Source organism: Mytilus edulis, chromosome 14, assembly GCF_963676685.1.
Source record: "Mytilus edulis chromosome 14, xbMytEdul2.2, whole genome shotgun sequence".
Taxonomy (NCBI): Eukaryota; Metazoa; Mollusca; class Bivalvia; order Mytilida; family Mytilidae; genus Mytilus; species Mytilus edulis.
In genome coordinates, this window is record NC_092357.1 from 32,751,310 (window position 1) to 32,772,540 (window position 21,231).

At 31.4% G+C, this 21,231-nt stretch overlaps 1 protein-coding gene across 2 annotated transcripts; it reads left to right on the forward strand.

Annotated features, from left to right (window-relative positions):
* The first annotated feature begins 321 nt into the window (after window positions 1-321).
* LOC139503816 (tubulin polyglutamylase complex subunit 1-like) lies at window positions 322-16,883 on the forward strand. Of its 2 annotated transcripts, XM_071293748.1 has the most exons (10): window positions 322-436; window positions 6,900-6,990; window positions 7,247-7,377; window positions 10,285-10,348; window positions 11,036-11,151; window positions 12,358-12,493; window positions 13,054-13,111; window positions 13,943-14,026; window positions 14,618-14,653; window positions 16,739-16,883. In XM_071293748.1, the coding sequence occupies exons 1-10, from the start codon at window positions 370-372 to the stop codon at window positions 16,754-16,756; spliced, it is 801 nt and encodes a 266-aa protein (XP_071149849.1). In that variant the 5' UTR covers window positions 322-369; the 3' UTR covers window positions 16,757-16,883. The 2 variants fall into 2 exon arrangements, with proteins under 2 accessions (XP_071149849.1, XP_071149850.1); XM_071293749.1 differs by lacking the exon at window positions 14,618-14,653.
* The last annotated feature ends 4,348 nt before the right edge of the window (window positions 16,884-21,231 follow it).

The window sequence follows — 21,231 nt, forward strand, 5'->3', positions numbered from 1 at the left end:
TATCACATCAAATATTTTTAAATCTTCCTGTTTCCGATCAAGGATTTGAATAGTACACTATACAAATCCTTGTTCCGATGAATATATTGTTGGACATATCTAAATAGCTGTGTTTTCATCAATATTTCAACTGAACAACCCTGTAGTAGGACATTAAGATTGGCATTATTGAATAACCTCAGCTTTCGAAATTGCTCAAATCTCTGATAAATGTAAAATAAACAACCCGTTTAAGCTTAGATACAGTCGAGCAATTTTTACGTTGTACTGCGTTGTTGTTATAAGTCATAAATATGATTTAGATAAACTTTATATGGTTCAGCCAGGTAACAATATTGCGAGAACGTACGATATTAGCATTGTTTACAAATGGCTGACAAGAGGAAACCAAATTCTGCAGATGATAGACCACAAGAATCAGATAGACAATTTCTAGGTTATTACTATATTTTATTGGTTTTATCATCTATACGAGACAGGCGTTAATGTAGAATAAAATGTAAAAAGTGTGTAAGGTTGGTATATTCCGGTATCAGGTCCGTTCGGGCACAGTACACTTTCGCACCCTACACGTTACTTTCAAGACGTCGTAATTATTTGGACTACCTACACGTTCGCACCTCGCACATTCGCACCCAAGGTCCGTTCGCACTCTACACGTTCGCGCCCAATTTTAATTCAAATCCCAGTTGAATTGAAAATCATGATTGTTGTTTTATAAAATTGCTTTGGTGTTAGTCCAAATAATTATGACGTCTTGAAAGGCTATTATAATTCTTTTCTTTGATGCCTTACGACGTCTTGAAAGGCTATTATAATTTTTTTCTTTGACGCCTTACAAAGGCATCAAAGAAAAGAATTATAATAGCCTTTCAAGACGTCATAATTATTTGGACTACTTTGGTGTAAATATACTGAATGTATTTATAGATTGGTATGAGTGAAACATTGCAGATTTTAAATGAAAAACACAAAAGATAATTGTTTTAACAGCTTTGTCCCTTTGATCTGAAACAATGAAACAATGAAATATAGCAATACACTATTATGACGAAAACATGATAAAATTTATTCAACACACAAAAAATAACGTAGTCAGAACCTCACTTCATTTTGAAACACGTCAGTGAAACAAAGTTATAGCAATACAGTTAACCAAAACATGATTAAGAGTTTTTCAACACAAAATAAAACATTGACAGAATTCCACTTCATTTAGAAAGGATTATTATTTTTTTTAACAGTCAGGGGACTTTATACTGAAATAAGTGATTTTTAAATCACTTATTTGAGTAGCAAATTCAAGGTTTTGTCACAAATTGGGATTTTGTAGTTTTTTTCAAAATTTTAAACACATAGGTTTAAATAACATCTTTTAATTACTAAAAATTTAAATTAGGAACTTTTTGCTTCTTTTAAGTAGCAAGGTTTATGCCTTTGATGCTATCATTTACCTGAAAATTCTATTTTAGTTGTAAAAATGCTATAATAATGGCATTACATAATGAACTGATACTTTCTTAAAAGATTTTTCACAGCTGTGGGAGTATTTTTCCTGTGAAGTTCAAGGTTTCATCTTTCAGATTATGTAATAAAATTCTACTGTTTGCGATAAAAATTCCACTGTTAAGGGGTGTTGAAATTACTATTAGTGGGGGTTATTAAAAGAATGATACTTAAAGAAGTGATTTTTGGGAAGGAAATTGAGGTCTGATACTTAAAAACAAGTGATTTTTATGTCATTATCCTAGATTCAGTACAAGGTCATCACCTGAAATGACCTGGTCATCCTAGACAACACAGATGTTGGTTCTGATAAGTTTAGAAACATAATTAGTCCCTGGATCATTAGTATTCTATATTTAAAGCTATAATAAGATTAAATCACTTCTTCTAGTGATTAATTTGTACTACTTAAATAGGTGATTATTAAAGAAAGACAACTCTAACTTCCAACCTTTATGGAAATAATGTTACTTGAATCAGTGATTTAGAAAATCACTTGTTTAAGTAAGTCCCCTGACTGTTTAACAATACACTATCCAAAATATAATTAAGATTTATTCAACACAAAAAATAATGTTGTCTCACTTTATTTTGAGACAATGACAACAATTATACTTATAAAAATACACTTGCCAAAACTTTATTATAAAGTTATTCAACACAAAACCAATTAAAATTGGGTGCGAACATGAAGGGTGCGAACGGATTTTGGGTGCGAACATTTAGGGTGTGAATGTGAAAGGGGGCTAACATGAGTGGGTGCGAATGTGAATGGACGCTAACAGACCCGGATTCGTATATTCCGTGAACCATACCGGCATAACACAGGCACTTGTCTCAGAATTTCCCCCCATATGCCTATATACCTTAATATAACACAAAGTACTAATAACTTACATTTTAGAAAAATTTCAGGCGTTGACGAAATTCCGTTATATGCCTCTTTCTAGGCTATCAACCCCACTAATACTTGTAATGTATCGTAAATCTAAATTGATTTATCTTTACAATGTTGTATAATATGCCTACATTTGTTCCTCGGAATCATCCGTAGCAATCCTACCCAAGTATGTCAATTGTAATAATTTTGCAAACCACGGATGAATTGGCAATAAATGTGTCACGTCTCCTTATATATCTCGGTTTTCTATTGTTCAATTATATGAGAAAGTCTAATAGTTATCAAAGGTACCAGGATTAAAATTTAGTACGCCAGACGCGCGTTTCGTCTACATAAGACTCATCAGTGACACTCATATCAAAATATTTATAAAGCCAAACAAGAACAAAGTTGAAGAGCATTGAGGATCCAAAATTCCCAAAAGTGATGCCAAATATGGTTAAGGTAATCTATGCCTAATGATACTCAGAGTTATCTGAGCTTGTTTCATTTTCGTAAGTAAAGTCAAGAGAGAGTCTGAATGACATAGATGCATCATGGGAAAATTTGTGTCACTTGAACTTTTAATATCATACAACAATCACTTTTCCATTGTGGCATCAGATATTTTATTTTATGATGTCAACATTTTTTTTTGGGAACCTGTGTGATATTCAGTTAAGGTAGACAAATATCAATAAGGTGTATTGGTCACAATGAATTATAGTTATCTTGAACCATTGCCATTGGTAGGGGTGAGTCTTTTCACCACCGAACACCACCGCCTAACACCCGAAAAAACACCAACCACTAAGAAAAACTGTAATATCATACAAAAAAAAAAAAGTAAAAGAAATTAGATTACATATAATTTAATCATTTTTTTTTATATTTATGCCATGCATGGGCATCATTTTCATGTTAAAGTCGATAATTAACATAAACAAATGACATAAGGATCTCCAGATTCATCACTTTCCGTGTGTGTTATTTAAATAATAAAATTCAAATTAATTCATATATATTTTGATATTTGTCTCTTTTCTTATTATTTGTACAACTATTTTATAGAAGAGATTTAGAAGGGAAAAAAAATGGAAAAAAAAATATTTGAGGCTGTATCCATGAGGGTCTGCAGCATTCAAAAAGTGTGGTTTCTGTTTTCTGTAGATGAAATTGGACTCTTAATCTTCTGAATTGTTGAATTAATAACTTAAATAACATATTTAAGTCACATTTATAATGATGAAAGACAACGTAATTTTTGGGGTGTTTGGGGGTGTGCTGTGGTGAACAGACCTACCGCCATTGGTAGTACTTCATTTGTCACATCAGCTTAACCTGAGTTAAATGACTGGTGCTTCCAGTTTAGACACAGTCGCTTCACTTGCTTTGAAATCAGCTGCTGGTGCACATACGGCCTAGCCAAGATCAGATGTGCATTTTTTGTTTCACATGAAGTCAAAAATGAGTATCACCTCAGGACAAAACTCTTTTGGTATTCTGGTTCAAAAATGGTTAAAATTATGAAAAATTGCCATCGTTAGGCTAACACTGGAAGCATTTATATAATACATGCAGTTTTTGTTAGAAATATTTTATATTTTTATGAAATAAATGGTGTTTAAAAACTGTATAATTCTCTTTAATGGTTGCCTTCAAGACATGGTCACCAGTGTCAGATTTTTGGTTAATGACAAAGACAACAAAATATGTTTAGAATTATTGAATATCAAACATTTTAATTGAAAAAAAAATGACAAGAACATGTTTAACTCACAGTTATTTCAAGCAACAGTAGCTTTCTTTGATTATTTATCTTATCTGATAAAACTGTATCTAAACTTATCTATAAAAAAACAAAACTTCCAAAAAAAACCTTTCTTTTGGTGTATAGAACATTAAAATAACTTGATGCATATTCTTACAATAAACAATCAAACATAGTAATACAATTTATTTATTTTGTCTACGGACAAGACATTGCATTTATATTTAATGAAATGCATTATTAAAACCTAATTCTGATATAGCTAAAAGTGTTCTCTTGAAAAAAAAAACCATACATTTTATCAGGTTTATCTATCAAACTTAGCTTAACTGGGAGGAAAATGGAAACAAATACATTTTGATAATGTCTACGGACAAGACATTTTATTGATATTCAATTAAATGCTTTCATAGATGATTGTTAAAGTTAAGATTAAAAGTTACCAATTAAATTTTAAATTGGTTTTTTTAAATTTTGGAAAATATAAAAATGTACCCAAAAATCTTTACACAATTCAAAAATTTATTGATTGAGCCAAAATGAAGACACATTTTTTTAACTGAAATCCACATATATCTGACTGTGTTAAACTTTACAACAATCAAACTTTTATTATAACTCAATTTTGACATAGTTCAATGTGTTCTCTTGAAAAAATAACATACATGTTACCTATCAAATTAGGCTGAACTCGAGGAAATTGGCTAAAATATATTGTGGTAATGTCTACGGACAAGACAATTTCAGTTAAAAAAAAAAATCTGTTAGAATGAATTGTGACTATATTCATGTTGAAAATACTGAGTCTTAATTTGAAAAGATAACTTTCTTCACCTAAAAATAAGATTTAAGTTCCATAGCAGACAAATAATTGAATTTAATACTTGTTATGTACAAGTGTCTTGTCCGTAGACACTTCCTCATCTGCTGTTAATACTGAAATACAAAAGATAAAGTAAGAGAGAGAAAAATACTTTTTCTTAATTTGATTTAGTTAACCTTTTAAGGTATGCAGCAACTGGAATAAACAATATTGAAGTAAAATAAGGTATGCTTTTTATGACTGATGATCTGCCACTTTTTAAAATCCACTCCTGTAAAGTAATTTTACAAAAATTGAGAACACTTAAATTACCATTTATTTATTAAAAGTAAGATATGTTTAAATTTAAAAAACACATAGGACTAATTTAGACCCATACAGCCCAGCAATATTGATAAAAAGACATGTCTACGGACAAGACATTCTGACATATTTTTGAAATTTTTCATCTATTAATAGATGGTAGAAAAAAATGTTAGTAGTGTTTTCATATCTACAAAAGAACAGGAACTTAGCAATGCAACATTAATGTTATTATACTTCCAGTTTACTAGGGAATGCATGTCTACGGACAAGACAATTTTTCACTTTATTTGTATATCCAACTTTGATGGCATATATCTCCAGCTAGGGTACTGCGATTTTGATAAATGAGGTAGTTTTTGATAAAGTATATACTAAAAGAGAAAATAAAACACATAATAGCATAAATTTGATTCATTTTTCTCTTATATCACTACACTGAGCAAGCTAAAAACAAAAGTACAAAATTTCATAACAAACCCATAGTATTCAACTTTTGATCATAACTTTGTAACCACTGGAGATTTTTTGTTGCAACAACCAGTAAAAGAAAGATGAATAAATTGTCTATAACAGTGAACCAATAATGTAGGTCAAATTAATTTCACTTATTAACTATCAATTGTTAAAAACAGCAAAATTTTAAATGAAACAACATAACGTGAAATTTTGCCCATTTTCAGGGTGTATTTTAGTGTTTTATTTAAAAACGGTAACACCTATACATTATATTTGATATTCATTGTGAAGCCCTACATTCTCTCCTTCAGTTCAAACATGTATTACTTATGTAAACATTATCTTCTTGTCTTTACAAGCCTATAACATAGACCCACTATGAAATGCACATCTGATCTTGGCTAGGCCGATAGGTGCCTATATGTGGCTGCACAAGCAGCTGTTACGGCCAAGGATGAAATAAGCCCATACTTTACCCTTGCCCATCTTAACTTTTTCTTGCCTCCGTATGAGCCTCATTTAATAAGGAGCATCCCCATGAGTGATGGCATATATATAAAGAAGGACATTTGAAGCCTGTATAATGTACGGATTAGTATGAGCATTTCCCTATCCAATTCTCTAGCCAGGCACAGAGTGACAGGTCTTATTACCAGGAATTTAACCTTCCTCAAACATGATAAAATTCAATAAAATAAAATAAAATATACTCAACTCATGTTACACACCGGCAAGCAATCAGCCAGTCAAAAAAGTATGGCGGAAAGGCCATTAAATTAATTTGAGGTAAAATGTTGGAATTGAAAGATGAAGATTGTAACAAATTTCTCGATCAGACTAACCATGACTACATTGTTACATGTTATACTGCAATGGTCCACTACATGTATGATGATAATATATTGCTATGCAATACATGTATTTCCTTCTTTATATTCTGTATAACATTAACTGGTTGATGAGTACTTTCTGGCACATGTCTGGTTAAATTAACAGTATTGTTAATGATTAAAAATATATTTTTTAATTTCATAAGACATTGTAATATGAAAATTTATATGTTGGAGAAATGATTTCATGATGAATAAGGCCTTAATTGTAAGTTACCGACTTTACCATTGTCAGTTAATCATGAGATCACTTCTTTGTTATTTTAGAAAGAAGTAATGTAGGAACATGCATGAAAGATGTCTTGGGGAAGATCATTGCTAACAGACCAGAGGACCCAATAGCCTTCATGGCGGACTAGTAAGATGTTTTACAATTAAAGATTCGTTCAGACCAAAGAGAGAAAACATCTGATAATACATGCATGTGTGTATGAGAATATTAGAAAATTAAATGTAACAAGTAAATACTTATAGGCAAAGATAAGGCAATTTTAGCACCTCAATTTTCAGTACTATCTAATTTTTGATTTAAAATAAATCAGGACTATCTTTGTGCAAACTCACTTTATATTTATCAATTAAATTCAATGTTTAATTTTTCCTATTTGTTATAGCTTTGACTCATTAGAAGAACAGACTAGTTTAGTGGCTAGAGCACGACAGTTAATAATAATGACGCACCATAGTCGACCAGTCTTTGATATTAATGTCAGAATGGCATATGAGACATTACAAAAGTCTAAATGTAAGTACAAATATGTGAGTCTCTGGACAGGGTTAAAGAATAGAGAATAATAGGTCAAAAGTGCAGAATCAAGGCCCTGATAATCATGATAATAATTAAATAAAGAATATAGAAAAATAGGCCCCAAAAAAAAGAATAGAGAATAATGGGTGCTTAAAACATAGAAAATAGAGAATGATAAGCAAAGTAAATAAAGAATTGAGAAAAAATGTCTTAAAACATTTAAGAATAAAAAAAAATATTGAAGGACCCCATCCAGACCAGATTATAACACTGCAAATTGTAACGTTGGTAGCCTATATATATTAAGTGAGAGACAAGCCATGTGTACTGATTAAAATACTTTAATATAATGCTAGAGCTAACTAATCAACACAAATACATAAAGCAATAAGACGCTACCTTATCTGCTATGTCCATCAACACAACACGTGCGTGAACTCTGAACTGTATAGATATTTATGAATGAATGAAAGTTACAATATTACATCTCTTCTTTTCTCAGATTAAAACTCTGCTTTAATTAATTATATTACTGTCTGTGTAGTCATAAAATCTTTAACTGTCTGTGTAAACAAATTAAGTGATAAGATGCATAAAATTGTATCAATAGAAAATTAGAACTTTATAGTCTGTGATAAATGTAAATTATTCGGTACGCGTACTGTAATGTCAATATAATTAGAGGATCGTCTGATAAGGCTATCATTACGAGTGTGAATAGTAAATTCCACAAAATTGATTTGTATCATAAATTCACATACATATAAATCAACATCAAACCTAACTGATACATCAGAAAGAGCACAGGATTATTATGCCTGTAACACAGCTCTTTAACGCACATAATCATCGAGATGTTTCTGTGTTTGTTTTTCTCGTGATAATCTTCTCAATGGTGTGTTTGGTATAATGTCATCATCAATGATTTCTTCTATTTCCTCACCAGTCATTATTTTAGATTTCCCAACCTTTTTGAAGTGTGACGAATTTCGAGTGATATCTTTTTGTTGTTCGTTCGTTGCCGTAATCATACTACCCTTTTTATTCTTGATTGTTAATGGTTGAGGATTGTACGGGGTAGATAGTTTATCTTTCTTTTCCTGTTTAACTAGTACGGTATCTCCTACTGTAAAATCGGGTACTTTTACTGAATGTTTTTTCTCGAAGTATGATTTCATTTTAATTTTGTTCTTGTGGTCTTCTTTTCGAACCTCACTGTCGGCTTGGTTGTTTATTGAAATGTTCGGCATTTTGGTATTAATCTTCCTTCCGAATAAAAGTTCTGCCGGGGACACGTTAATTGTTGAGTGTGGTGTTGCTCTATAATTGCGAAGAAATGTGTGTATTTCTTGCTTCTAACTGCGATGTTCCGTTTGAGCTGCACGAATTGCTTTCCCTATAGTTCTCATGAATCTTTCACTTTCCGCGTTAGCGCGAGGCCATAACGGAGTTATTTTGCGGTGCTTAAAACCCATGTTATCTGCAAAATTTTGGAACTCTCCTGAATTAAACGGCGGTGCGCTGTCTGTTTTCAGTTCTTTCGGTATTCCAAAAATTGAGAAAGTTTTGTCTAATAGCGGTATGACTTTTGTTTAGCGGAATCAAAGTCTTCTCCTGTATTATCAAGGGTATCAAAGACTTCGTTGACATCTTCTCCAGCGTAATGCAGCAAGATTGCTCTTTGTCGTTTGCTGTCCTTTATGTTTAATCCAATGAATAAATTTTCAAGTCTACTTATCCATTTACGCCACCTTATTTCAGCATTGTTTTCATGTACCGGAAAACTCGGAAAATTTGGTAAAGATGCAGCCATGGTTTAGTTATCAGTGTCACTAATTAATAAATCCATTAAAATACATTTTTAACATTTCCAACTTTTGTTTTTATCCTCGTCGCCAATGTAACGTTGGTAGCCTATATATATTAAGTGAGAGACAAGCCATGTGTACTGAATAACATACTTTAATATAATGCTAGAGCTAACTAATCAACACAAATACATAAAGCAATAAGACGCGACCTTATCTGCTATGTCCATCAACACAACACGTGCGTGAACTCTGAACTGTATAGATATTTATGAATGAATGAAAGTTACAATATTACACAAATGTGTGTAAATTTTTTTTCTCTGTATTGTCATTTCCAATAGCTAGCTTGTCTATTTATAACAAAAAAGCTAACTGATCAAAAACTTGGGAATAATTAGAAAAGAAGGTCTTATATGATAAAGTAACAGTTAGACTGCCTGAGCATTATGGTGTTGTGGTAGCATGTTCCCCTTGAGTGCGAGAGGTCGTGGGTTCAAACCCCAGACGAGTCAAACCAAAGACTTTAAAATTTGTATGTCTCAACTGCATATTTAAAAGCATGTTAAACATGTAACATGTGTTAAGCATTAAATTTTTATTCTAACTTTTATATCTTTTTTATTCATAGGAAAAGTTTCTGGTCTTGGCCTGTTGATTCCACTACAAAAAGTTATAAATTCATTTATTGTCAACTGCACATTTAATCATGTTAAAAGCAAGTTAAACATGTTTTAAAAGTATTAAATTTCATTGAAACTTTTATTTTTTTATTCTAGGGTAAGTTTCAGGTTATGGTTATGCCACAGCAGAAAAAAGAGTTCTTTCATTGTCAATATTTTCGTCATATTGAGCATTTAATCAGGTTTTCCCTTAGTTTGCATTTGGTATATATATTTGAACATGTTAAGCAATAAATTTAAATTTCATTCAAACTTATATTTTATTTTATAATAGGTTAAGTGTCTGGTTATGACATGGCAGAGAAAAAAGTTCATTAATTGTCAATTTTTTCTTCATATTAAGCATGAGATCCAGTTTTAAATTAGTTTGGTATATATACATACTATTTATATTTTTCTCTATTATTTTGTAGGTAGTAAGAAGCTCCATGGGGTAAATGGTACAGTGTACAATGAACTCATCAGAGCCTTATGTAGGTATGGTCCTCTTTTTATGTATTGATAAGATGAGTGTCCATTAGAAACATATCAATGTTCTGGTAAAATTATGACATGTTTTAGTTGCTCATTGTTTCAGTAGTATATATACAGGTGCTATACATACATGTACCACTAAATCATAGTATGTCGCATCCAGTTGCATACAAAAAAGTGTTGAACAAAAGTATTCCCTTGAATTTGACATGTAAATCACATCAACTACTGACTACTCATAAAGAATAATTTAAATCATGTACAATGTGAAAAGACGACAGTACAAAAATAACTACAAAGAAAACTTTAGATTGAACACAAACCCAAGTGGTAAAATTAAAGATTCTTGTGCATCTCAAGTACACAGGGATTTTTATGCTCCACCTACTATAGTAGAGGGGCATTATGTTTTCTGGTCCGTTTGTCCATACGTTTGTTTGTTCGTCCATCTGTCCCACTTCAAGTTCAAGTTTTTGGTCAAAGTAGTTTTTGATGAAGTTGAAGTCCAATCGACTTCAAACTTGGTACACATGTTCCCTATGATATGATCTTTCTATTTTTAATTCCAAATTAGAGTTTCTACCCTAATTTCACAGGCCACAGAACTTAGAAAATGATAGTGCGAGTTGGGCATTCAAGTACTGAGGACACATTATTGTTTTATCATTATATAATATATATATTTTACAGAGATTTTCCAACTTTAGTGATTAACAGACTATTAAGAAAGATAGAATGTTTAGATTTTGAGGCAGTAACTTATGATGTGTTTAAATCTGGTGTGTTCACATGTTGTGTGTTAGAAGGTAATATCCTATGATGTGTTTAAATCTGGTGTGTTCACATGTTGTGTGTTAGAAGGTAATATCCAATGATGTGTTTAAATCTGGTGTGTTCACATGTTGTGTGTTAGAAGTTAATATCCTATGATGTGTTTAAATCTGGTGTGTTCACATGCTGTGTGTTAGAAAGTAATATCATATATCATATGATAAGTCTGTGTTCACATAGCATGCAATTAAGAATTGAATGCTTCTTTCTGTAACTTTATTGGGGTGTTAAAGCTTTGACCGAAGTACATTTTGTATAAGCAGCAGCGCTTCATACTAAAAATTTGCGCACGGTTAACGCTTTTACAACCCTATGAAGTTACAAAAAGATGCATTCAATACTTATAATTACATTTTTTAGCTAGGATCATGAAAACACCATTTTTATCAAGTTTTTATTTAATTTACCTGTGCACTTTATTGTGGGACCTTGTGTCATCATGAATGAAAAGTTTTATGGAGTAATGCAATTGATTTAGGAATAACACATGATATGCAGTTAGCCAATCAGAAAAACGTATTATAATGAAACATAAATCTAATGATATTGTGTTATAAAGGAAATATTATTTATTGACTGGCTGTTTGTAAGAAGCTAATATAATTTGTTCTCACACTGTGTATTGTGAGTTGAATTTTTCTTTTATGGCTAGTCAAAACAACTAAAAGGATAATAAGTGTTGTTCAATGCATATAACCTTATGGATAATTAGGAGATAACTGTATTGTATTTTAAGCTCTGACGGCATCAATTGGGGATTTGATGGTCGCAAATTAAGTTTACTGGCGACGCGTTAGCAGAGACAGTAAACGGATATTTGCGACCATCAAATCCCCAATTGATGCCGTCGGAGCTTAAAATACAATATTGTTATCTTCATTGTAATGAAACTGACAGATAACAACGTTAAATAAAACATGTATTTAAAATCTGTCATATGCCGTCTGCGCTTGCGCGTACATCCCATAGCATCAATTGTCAATTGATGCCTTGAAATAAGTGATGTTATCCAATCAAAATGAACGTTACAAACGTTGTTGCATTAGAATTTGTAATCTATGGAACACTTAATTTCATGGTTCAAATGAACCAATGAAATCCATGAGAATTGATATCAAATTAATATTGATGAATCCAAATTAAAAATCTTATTCTAATAACTTATTGTTTACTTTAAACAGATTACCTAAGACTTGTAGAATATTTATTTAATTCACTGGACTTTACCAAGACGGGGAAATGTGATAAAGCTGTGTGTGATGCTGTGTTGGAACAGTTAAAGACATCATTAGCTAGTAATAAAACAGATGCTAGAAAGTAAGTATGCATACTGTAAGGTGAAAGGTCAGGGTTATCAGAATAATGAACACATGATTATCTGATAGTAAAACTTGTGTCAGAAAGTGATAATTTGTATGAGTACTTTAAGGTCTATGTGATAGAACAATAGAGACATTGATAGCTAGTACTAGAACAGATGCAATTAGGTGAATATGAATACTGTTAGGTTAAAGGTTGAGGTAAGAGTACAATTAAAGAAACATAGCTAGAAATAAAACTGTTGCAAGAAAGTAAATATAAAAAAGATGATGTGGTATGCTTGTCACTGAGACAATTTTTTACAAGAGACCAAATGATATATAACTATTGGTCACAGTACAGCCTTCAAGAATGAGCAATTCCCATACCATAGTATGAATTCCATAGTCAAAGTAGATTAATGGAATATATTTTAGGTACTGTTATACAAATATTATATGTCAATAAGACAGTATCCCATAGATACACAAAAATGAGATTTTTGTTTAGAGGTCATCTAATACTGATTAACTTTCATCTTATTCACTTAAATATATTTATTGTTTTATTTTTTTCAGAATTGTTGAGTCAGGGTATAACTTAGGACCAGACGGATTATTTCATGTCTTAGATAAGGTACATTTATACCAAAAATGTGTATTATAAAGTGATGAATATACAATTTAATAAAAACATGATAAACTGACTTTTTGATCAATTGTTTTGGTGAATCAGTAGGGCTGTTCCATAATGACATTCTTGAAAATGAGGTTAAAACCTAGAAATCAGTGTTCTCCTCATGGCCTTATAGCATCACAGTAATGTGATGCTATATTTATTGAATGTGATGCTATCTGAATTGATTTTCTTATAGATTGTGTTATGGACATGATGGATGTGATTCTCACTGCCTATATGTTTAGGAAAAAAATTTGAATATTTCTTGCATTTTCATTTTATAAAATGTGTTTGTAATAAGTGTTTGATGCTCAGCCCTATTTGAGATTTGGAATTGCATTTCCTGGGTTTCATATTATGATATATATTTTTATGAAACTGCCCTAAATCAGAAAATATCAATTTATTGAGAACAAGCGCTACTTCATGCATGCATTTAACATTTAGGTCCTTAAGGTTGTACATTTGTACATAACACTACAGGGAGATAACTCTGCAAACACCAGCTGAACTTTTTAATCTTATTCTGTTATAACAGTTGTGGAAATATTAAGGTTCTCAGTGATCAAAAGTAGTGTTTGTCACACAGGATAAATATTGTATCTAACTTAATCCAGGGGTAAAATCTATATATATAACAGATCAGAAAAAGAATGAATCGGGTAAGAATTAGAGAAAATGGTTTCTACCGGATCAAGAGATTACACCTGATGTCATTGAATTCAATATTAGGAATTTTACAAATTTATGTATCGGAATATTAATAATATTTTTTTTTAATTTTTATAGGCGATGAAAAGGGACACACATATATCTACAGCTTTCACATTGGAAATGTTTACTGCAGAATGTTGTGAAGCATTTATTGCCAAGGTAAATAACATATTATGTATTCAATTATAAATACACAGGATAGTGGGGATTCAACCAATTTTGGTGATACAAATTTTTGTTATTTTAGAAAAAAATATTAGGGTTTGTAAATTTATCAGGGATAAGAGTCATTGTATTTAATAAATTATAGGTTGTTTTATCTTTCATAGAATTTGTAAGAATTATAAATAAAATAAAGATTTTTGTTTATTTGGTGGTCAGGGTCTTAAAAATGTGTTCTCCATTCCCCTCATGGGTTTTAATTTTGACCAGTCCCATACCTGCATAATTTTCAAAATCACCATGAGGGATTTTAAGCTTTAAAGATGACCTTATTTTAGTTAATTGTCATCATAGTCATAAATGTTTTTTAATCAACTTCTTCATTGATTGAATGAGTATGAATGTGCTTACATACCCTTATAACTTATTTGACTGCCTATTTTGAGGTGTTCAGTCTTAATTAAGTAAAGAATTTCAAAATTAAGGTCAGCAGCTCTGAATGGGGATATCCCAATAAATCAGGATACTTGAAATTTGTTTCTATTTTGCATCTAGTTCACCATTGCTATGTATAAATTCATTATAAAGGTGAAAGATGCCAGGGATCAAAGATCAGCAATAAAGGTAACAGGATGAAAGGGATATTAAATCTGTAGTATATAACTAAAATGGTCAAAACAGGTATTTAACAGTTCTTTACTTCACTTGAGGGCATTAATGGTGTTTTTAACATGTACATGTAATTTTGCATGTCAAATAGAACATGCAAAAAGCTATGTAAGTACAAAAATTGAAGTTCTGATTTGAAAATTTTTATAAATTGTTTTATTATTTAGAATTTGTTTTAGCAGACTCATTATTACAGAATTTAACCCATTACTATGATTAAAGTTTATTCATGTACAAATATGAATTATTCAAAAAAAATGAAAAATTTGGTACAGAAAACGTACTTATTAAATTTTATTATACTTTTTGTTGACGGAAATGTATATGTGTTTTATTAAGTTAAGGCTACTTATTATGTATATAAAATATTTTAAATCATTTTAAATAGAAAATTTCTGTAATGGTTAGACTTTTGGAAGGTATTTTATATATTTATATTGTTTTGAAAACTTGAATTTATAAAAATAAAATTAAACAAATCCAAAATAATTTAAAACATTATTAGGTTTTTTGAGGAAATACATAAAAAATCATTAAAGTCTTTTAAATACTTTAATTCCTTTTAATTGTAAACACATGATAAATTTTACAAGTGAAGAAAAGACATTAAATTAATAAGGTTTTTTAGTATATAAACATATAGTATATTTATTCTCCTTGTTACTGAAGGTAAATTTCTTAACATACATATACCTTACTCCATCATCCTTGGTAAATTGGATTCATATAATTAATTGATTTTTGGTAAAGTGTTTAACACCTATAGTGTCAAATATTTCATGCATATACCATGTATATAGTACAGGAAGAAATAAGCAATATATCTAATGTTCTGAAATTGGTTGAAGATGAAGATCTAGAAATTTGGACTTGCGTTGAAAAAAAGAGCATCTTCATGGTTAATTTGAATAATTGTATTCTGGCTCTTAATGTGCAACATTAGTAATTTTATTGCCTCAAATCAACACATATTTTTCAAAAAAATGTTCTACCTTTACAAAACATTTATTGCACTTAATTGGTGCTCTTCTTCTTATATGTTTTTACAAAAGATTTTTTTTTCTTATTAAAACGACATTAATTTTGATAATTAGTATAAATTTGGATGATACAAGGTTTTCCTAGTATCACACTACATCTAGGTAAGGAACAACTGGAAAGTGTTATTTTCATACTTATCCAATTCATTGGTGATGGAGTAAGGAGAAAATCTTAATCAACCCTAGGCTAGAGAGGATGAATTATATCATGTAATGTATATACCTAAACGGTTGTAGTACTATGCCTAATCATACAGTGCTTTTTTTTACAAAGAGAGATTTTGATACTTCTATTTTACCTGCCTCTGTAAATATTTGCAAATTCCCTGTGCCTCCCTTAAAATTTTTTTTTATAGAGTAGTTTATTTAGTTCAATAATACCAAAATGGCCAAAATTTAGAATTTTGTTACTATTTAGTGGAATATTTTACTTTATTCTCCGTAGATTTTGCATTTGTATATTTCTAAGTATAACGTGGGAGAAAACATTTAAGCATTATTTGTAAATATAGAACTAGCTTATCTACTACATATTAAATGTAATGTTCAACTCTGGAACTTTTCTATGAAAAAAAATAGGTCTGTATTTTCCTTTCTTCTGGTACCTGGTGTCTCTTGCATAGAGCGTCTTTGACACTTAAATTGTGCCTTTTTTGTTTTGTCTGCTATTTAAGTGTAGTACTTGAGACATAAATGTAATAACCTCAGATTACCTAGTTATTGTATTTCTATGACAGCTTAAAGGAGCTTCTATTGTTTCTTTGGAGAATTTATTACTTTTAATGTATTTCTATTTTATCCAGAAATCGGGTCAACAGTTACGAAAAAAATTATATATGCAATTGTAGGATTTTACTTCTATTAATTTTACGGTATGCAGCATCTTTTACACTTGCTGTAAAAATTATAGCAGAAATTTTATTTCCAAACTAATTTATTTATTTTTAATTCTATTTTTACTTATATATAATGTAATTATTTAGTTTTATTTATTTTGCAGGTAAAGAAACTAAGATGACATTGCAAGACAATAAAACAACCATATAATGAACCAAGAAGTCTCTAAACATTTGAATATTCATATTTATTTGCTATTGTGTATTGTGATTTGCATTTTCATAAAAAAAAAAACAACATGTGATTTATATATATATATGATTTTTTGTCCATCCCAATATGAATTGTATTTGTTAAATGGTGTTTCCTCTTCATTGTGGAAATAAGGAGATGTGTAATGATTGCCAAAGGCACTGGCAGATCCAGAAATTTTCATAAGTGGGGGCCCATTGACTGCCTAAGAGGTGGGTCTCATTGGGGTCTAAGCGTGACGCTGGATTGTCGATTTTTTGTAAGCGTGACACGTGAAAGTCAAATTATTGTGGTGGGAAAACGGGAAATGAGGTCTTGCGGGACCAGGGAAATGACAAAAAAATGAGAATTGGTTATTTATAGTGTAAGCGGGATACAGGAATCTAACAAAACAGTAAGCGGCATCCGGGATCGGAACCCCCCAATGAGACCCCCTCAGAGGGGGCCCACTCTGGTCATGCTACAGTGATTCCCTATATTTACAACCAAGAAAAGGGGGGGGGGGGCTCCTCTAAATCCGCCTCTGAAAGGGACAACTATACACCAAAGTCAAAATGAAGTGGATGTAAGCAATAATAGGAAACTGTACAGCCTTCAACAATGAGAAAAACCCATACCGTACAAACCGCTTTTAGAGTCTGTGACATGAAAAATGTGAAACATTTCAATTAAGAAAACTAGGGGCCTAATTTATGAAATAACAACTTACAAAGAAAATATAATGGGCATGGACAAATGATAACTACTAAACAATGATATGCATGACACGCTCTACATTCTATCAAGGGTGACATTGTTTATTAACTTGGCTGTAGTTATTTATAAGTCTATGGTTGACCTCTGTATGTATTTTAGTTTTAGTTTGGTTGAGTTGCTGTTTTATAGATGTATGCTTTACATCTCCTTTTATTCATAAGATTTTTGTCGAGCCTTTGACTTATGTCGAAAAAACAAGACATTGCGATCCTTAATTGTGTGGTATAGATTCCACAAATATTCACTCTGTGGTTAAAGTTTTGGAATTTTTAATAACTTTCTTAAACTATTCTGGATTTCTACCAAACTTGGTACAGAATCTTGTTTATGATCATAAGAAAGTATCCTGGTTTTTTTCGTATTTTACTTATAAATGGACTTAGTTTTCTGCTGGGAAACATTACATTCACTCTGTGCTTAAAGTTTTTAGAATTTTAATAACTTTTTTATACTATCTTGGATTTGTATTTTACTTATAAATGGAACTTTTTTTATACTATCCTGGATTTGCACCAAACTTTGAAAGAAACTTGTGTATGATTAAAAGCTAGTATCTAGTTTTTTGTTAAAATTTTATACCTGTTTATCTTTATTTTACTTATAAATGACCTTAGTTTTTCTTCCAGTTAATATTACATGTACATACAGTCTGCAGTTAAAGTTTTTAAAACATTTATAAGATTCATAAACTATCCTGGATTTTTACCAAACTTAGACAGTAGCTTCTTACAATCAAAAGATAGTATCGAGAAGAATATTTTTAATGATTTTTTTCCCCTCATTTCTGTTGAGCCTGTGATTAACATCAAAAGTAGGCGAGACACTTGATTCCGCAGACCCCTTACAAAATTTTATAGATAGATCTTCATTGAATTAAAAAATATGTCAAATGATTTCAAAATTTATTACATGTAATATTTGAAACTTATTTGAATTGACACTGTATCAGTGATGATAGTCAACGTCAACACTGCATCAGTGAAGGCCCAACTGTATGAGGGATGAATATCTAGTCAAGGTCGTTAAACACTTCCATCATCAGTGAAGGTTGTTAAGGTAAACATTCTCCTCTTGGATAATTATCTCCAATTACTTATAAAGTTGTTAGATGTTTGATTGGATGATACCAAATGTTTTCATCAGAAAACAGGGAAAAATGCTGGAGTCAATTAAATATAGTCCTGGTCATTCTGACTGATGCTAATCACATTGCTGAGACAGAATGTGATGAAATCATCAACCAGTTTAAACAGTTTAGGGGAACAATACTTAATAGTGAAGCAAGCTCAGATTTTTCCTCTTTCACAGTTTCTGATAACTTAAATAGATTAGATACATTCTGGTATAACTATTTAAATGGATCTTCTTAAAGATCTCGCTGAACATTTTTTAAGATTTTGCTGCTTTTGTCACATGGACAAGTTTCAGTTGAAAGAGGATTTTCTCATAATAAAGAAATAATGGTTGATAGCATGTCTGAACATTGTCTTAAATCCCAGAGAATTATTGTTGACAATATAAAGCATGTAGGTGGGATTCAAAACATCCAGATGGATAAGCCAATGTTAATAGCAGTCTCAAGTGTCAGACAGAGATATTATGCTTACTTAGATGAGAGGAAAAAAGATAAAGAAAGAGAGGAGAAATTCAATAAGAGGAAGAGTGTATTGGAGGAAATTCAAGAAATACGTGCAAAGAAGAAAAGATTTGAAAAAGATATAATTTCTTTGGAAAGTTCTGCTGTTGAATTTGAAGACAAAGCAGAAAAACAGGAAAAATTGACACTTATAGCAAAGTCAAATGCTTTGAGAAGAGCAGCTAAAGAAAAGGAGAAACAGTTAAAGAAATTGACAACCTTCTACAAGCAAATTACAAAGAACTCGCTAATTAAACACAAAGAACTATACTTTTACTACATAATTCAAATAATTAGAATATTTCAAAACTTGAATAGATACTTTTATACTGATGTGTAGGTCATCCTCTTTCAAAGAATCTCTATTTTACCCTTTGGTTTCCTGTTTTTCTGGGTATGGAAATTTCATAAAACATCCATGAAAAGTCATGGAATAGTCCTTTAAAAATGGAACAAAAAGGTGTATGAACCCTAATTAGTCAAGGTCAACACTGCATCAGTGAAGGCCCAACCGTGCAAGGGATGAATATCCAGTCAAGGTCATTAAATACTTCCATCATCAGTGAAGGTTGTCAAGATAAACACTCTCATGGATGGTAGTCAAGGTCAACACTATCTCAGTGAAGGTTGTCAAGTTGAACACTCTAGTTGATGATAGTCAAAGTCAACAGTGTATCAGAGGTGGTTGTCAGGGTGATCACTGTCTCATGGATGATAGTCAAGGTCAACACTGTATCAGGGATGGTTTCAAGGTAAACACTCTCTCATGGATGATAGTCAAGGTCAACAGTGAAGGTTGTCAAGGTAAACACTCTCTAATGGATGGTAATCAAGGTCAACACTATCAGTGAAGGTAGTCAAGGTCAACACTCTCAGTGAAGGTTATCAAGGTAAACACTCTCTAATGGATATCGATGGTAGTCAAGGTCAACACTATCAATGAGGGTAGTCAAGGTCAACACTATCAGTGAAGGTAGTCAAGGTCAACACTGTCTCAGTGAAGGTTGTCAAGGTAAAAACTCTCTAATGGATGATAGTCGAGGTCAACACTGTCTCAGGGAAGGTTGTCAAGGTAAACACTCTAATGGATGGTAGTCAAGGTCAATGGTATCAGTGAACGTAGTCAATGTCAACACTGTCTCAGTGAAGGTTGTCAAGGTAAAAACTCTCTAATGGATGGTTGTCAATGTAAACATTCTCTCATGGGTGGTAGTCAAGGTCAACACTGTTTCCATGAAGGTTGTCAAGGTAAAAACTCTCTAATGGATGGTTGTCAATGTAAACATTCTCTCATGGGTGGTAGTCAAGGTCAACACTCTCATGAATGGTAGGTAAGGACAATAAGGTCAACATTGTCTCAGTAAAAGTAGTCAAAGTAAACATATTTGAGGCCCCTCATGGGGGGGTCCTAGTAATCACATAATCACCATTTTTTTGCCAATATAATCACATAATCATTAAATATTTGTTTATCTTTAGTAATCAAATAATCATAAACTAAAAATACAGTCCTAGGTAATCAAATAATCATGAAATATTTGGCTTAATAATCAAATAATCATTAAAAAAACGGCCAAGTAATCACATAATCAAAAACCCCATGAGGGCCCTCATATTTCAGGGATGTAGTTAATGTAAATTTGAAACCACAATGAATTATAGTCAGTTACAAAAGGCACCTACTTGACAAAATTAAGCAAGAAACCCAATGGCAAATATATAAAACAGAAAATGAAAAACAAATAAGACAGGCAGCAACAACCACTCAATTACAGGCTCCTGACTTGTGATAGACACTTTTAAGGGTCCAGCTGAAGGACGCCTCCGGGTGCGGGAATTTCTCACTGCATTGAAGACCTGTTGGTGACCTTCTGCTGTTGTCTTCTCTATAGTCAGTTTGTTGTCTCTTTGGCACATTCCCTATTTCCATTCTCAATTTTACTTAAATCGTGTAACAGGGTATAAAATAATTGTAAGAGCTCAACCCCCTTATCCTAGTACAGCACAACAAT